Source organism: Populus nigra, chromosome 8 (genome assembly GCF_951802175.1).
Source record: "Populus nigra chromosome 8, ddPopNigr1.1, whole genome shotgun sequence".
NCBI lineage: Eukaryota > Viridiplantae > Streptophyta > Magnoliopsida > Malpighiales > Salicaceae > Populus > Populus nigra.
In genome coordinates, this window is record NC_084859.1 from 370,486 (window position 1) to 373,647 (window position 3,162).

A 3,162-nucleotide genomic window follows, 5' to 3' on the forward strand; every position below is an offset into this window, starting at 1 on the left:
AAGATTTGATCTCTTATAGATTAGAATAAGTTGTCGATATTTATTTTGTCGAGGTCGCAACTTGGCAAGCATGATCGTGTTGATAGAGACAGTACTAGTCATGCTACCACTTTTTGTGCTCTTACCAAAATGAGTTTACTTTGAATCAACTCTAATTGTGAATTCAACCCTTGCGCATGATCGCAGAACCACCTTCCCACCCACGCACGAAGGTTCAAGCCTATTTACAAATCCCGACCATAATACCCTTCAATGATATATACAAGAGACATGCTGTGATCTCAAGAATCAAGAAATTCTACTCCTCATATTTCATTGTTTTCTTGAACAATCTTCTTCCTTGTCAGTACGTGATTCTTAGTTCGATGGAGGGTGTGGAAATCACTGTAGAGGAAGAGCAGAGAGATGAAAGTACCCAGGAGTTGCTTCAACACCTCCCAACAGAAATAGGTATGGGAGGTAATCTTCTCTATCTATACCAAGGATTCTGGTGTCCACAGGTATCAATCAAGGGCATGATGTTGTTTCAACAACACTTCAAGGCACAAGAAACTGACCTCATACTTGCCAGCATTCCAAAATCAGGTACCACTTGGTTAAAGGCCTTGACTTATACTATAGTTAATCGCTCCCATCACTCACTTGAAAAGAGCCCTTTGCTCACCAATGGCCCTCATGGGGTGGTGCCCTTTCTTGAGTTTGATATCAGCTCCAGAAAGCAGTTTCTGGAACAAGACAAGCTTCCCGAGCCTAGGATTTTCGGAACCCACTCACCTTACACGGCACTCCCGTGTTCGGTCAAAGATTCTGCTGCTAAGATTGTGTATGTGTGTCGGAATCCTCTGGACATGTTCATTTCCTATTGGAAATTCAGTGTCAACATCCTGAAGGAGAATGAGAAACACCTTTCACTAGGAGATGCCTTTGACAAGTTCTGTCAGGGACTTCATGGCTACGGTCCATTTTGGGATCATTTATTAGGGTATTGGAAGGCAAGCTTGGAGAGACCTGATAAGGTCTTGTTTCTGAAATACGAGGACATTAAAAAGAACAATGTCCTCTACATCAAGAAGCTAGCTAACTTTCTGGGGCTTCCTTTCTCTGTGGAGGAAGAGGAGCAAGGTTTGATAGAGGAAACATCAAGGCTATGCAGCTTTGAAAGCATGAAAAACCATGAAGCAACCATGACAGGCACAGGCCCTCTTGGGATACCAGCTAGTGCCTTCCTCAGGAAAGGAGAGGTGGGAGATTCACTGAATTATCTAACACCCTCAATGGTGAGCCGTGTGGAGAATCTGATTCAAGAGAAGCTCCAAGATTCTGGTCTCAGCTTCTGTCTGTCTAGCGCATTCCAAAATAGTTCTTGAGCTTTACTTTTTCTTTTTAAATCTTTGATGTATTGATCTGTATTGATGATTGAATCTATACAGAATAAGTGATGAAAGATATGAGATTAGATGGGAGACAGGCAAATTAATGATTACTGATTTTATTTCTTGGATATGCATGTGGAAGGAACCCACAGGGAGAATGAAATTAGCTTTCCTTTGTTCCTCTCTTCTTCTCTTTTTTTTTCCTTGCATAGCTATAAAATCCGGCTAAATTTATTATCGAAACTCCAAGTTAAACGGGTTAGTCCAAAGCAATGCTTTTTCAAGATTCATCTTAACCGGTAGTGGTTATAATAACGTATTTTTGGGATAAACTATATTTTTCTTACATTTATAAATTCAAGAATGTTCAAAATTTGGTCTGTTATATATCAGAATGATCAGTTGTCAATATTAATTTGACCGGTGCGAATGGATCCCGGCTACTCAAGATGTTAAACATGATCGATGTCTTTAGACAGCCATGGTTACCCTCCGAGATGCAGAGCATGAGGGGAAGAGGGTGAGTCGTTCGACCCCAGCTATCGAGGCTGCTAGGGAACGCGAGGGACCTACCTAGTCACTTGGTGTGCAGCTAGGCTCGTTAGGTCACCTGGGATTCGAGTTGTACAGCCGGGGTTACAGGTTGCCTCCTCCCCAAGTCTTAAAACGTAGAAACGGACAAACATTTACACACTCTAACCCTAGAAATCAATTTATGGAATTGTTGAATGCTTTCCTAATTTGGAGTCATGCTGATAATGGTATCTTGGTGAGATGGGTCCACGCCACGAGTAACAACTTGTGTCCACTCACTTTGCTCTACTTTGGTGGCTTTGTAGGCAGGATAAAGGGTCTTGGGCTCCTGTTTTTTCTCGGATTTTTCATTGATATCGTATTAAATGCCATTGCCCCAGTTTACCACTAGCGAACCTGTAGCCTAAGCCGGTCTAGATAGAAGAACAAAGTGACCTAGTCTAACTCGACAAAAAAACCTCGAGTTGATATGTGGTCGGTATAAAATTCTATTAAATATCAACCAAAACATAGTTACGTCGAAGATTTTTCAAATCTGTGTCGAAGTTTTGGACTTGTTATCTGCTTGAGGGTCTTGTAAGGCTGGTGATGGAGGCTCTGGTTTGGTCGGACTGGAGGCATGTTGCTGGTTTCCATGGCTACTTTTTGGTGAAATGGGTCCTTGAGTACATGCACTGCTTGCTTTCAGCTCCTTCTTTCTTCTTTCCTGTTGCTTCCTTCTTCCACCATTGAAGTGTCTCTTGCTTCATAGAACCACCACTGCAACAACTTGAGCCGCTGCTATCATCATCGTTGGTTTTTGAACCACCACCGCTCATGCACACAATATACACGAAACGCTTCTGTTTAATTACAAAACAATATCTATCTATTAGCTCGAAATATTTGTTTGCTCGCTGTATATGCCACGGACGGCGGGCCTAATTTCTATTTTAAAACATAAAAAAAAAAAAAAATCTTGCTCTCTGTAATTTTTTGATCATCAAACCTTGAAATATATTTGTTTTAATAAACATAAAAAAAATTATCGACATATTTCTTATTTATTTTAGCCAACATAATATATATAAATTCTTACTTGCAAGCATTATTTTTTTTCTTTTAAAAAATATGATTGTTAAAACAAGCTTTTTTTAAAAAAAAATATCAAGATAGTATGTTCATATATTTATGTGATTGAAAGATGAAAAGATTAAAAAAAAATTTAAAGTGGTAAAATCATGTTTCAAATCTATTAATATATTTTAATAATAAA

The 3,162-nt window shown here is 39.4% G+C and overlaps 1 protein-coding gene across 1 annotated transcript; it reads left to right on the top strand.

The window, feature by feature from the left end:
- The first annotated feature begins 365 nt into the window (after positions 1-365).
- Positions 366-1,950, top strand: LOC133701480 (cytosolic sulfotransferase 14-like). The gene is made up of 2 exons (XM_062125412.1): positions 366-1,335; positions 1,853-1,950. Exons 1-2 carry the CDS (start codon positions 366-368, stop codon positions 1,948-1,950), a joined length of 1,068 nt encoding a protein of 355 aa, XP_061981396.1.
- The last annotated feature ends 1,212 nt before the right edge of the window (positions 1,951-3,162 follow it).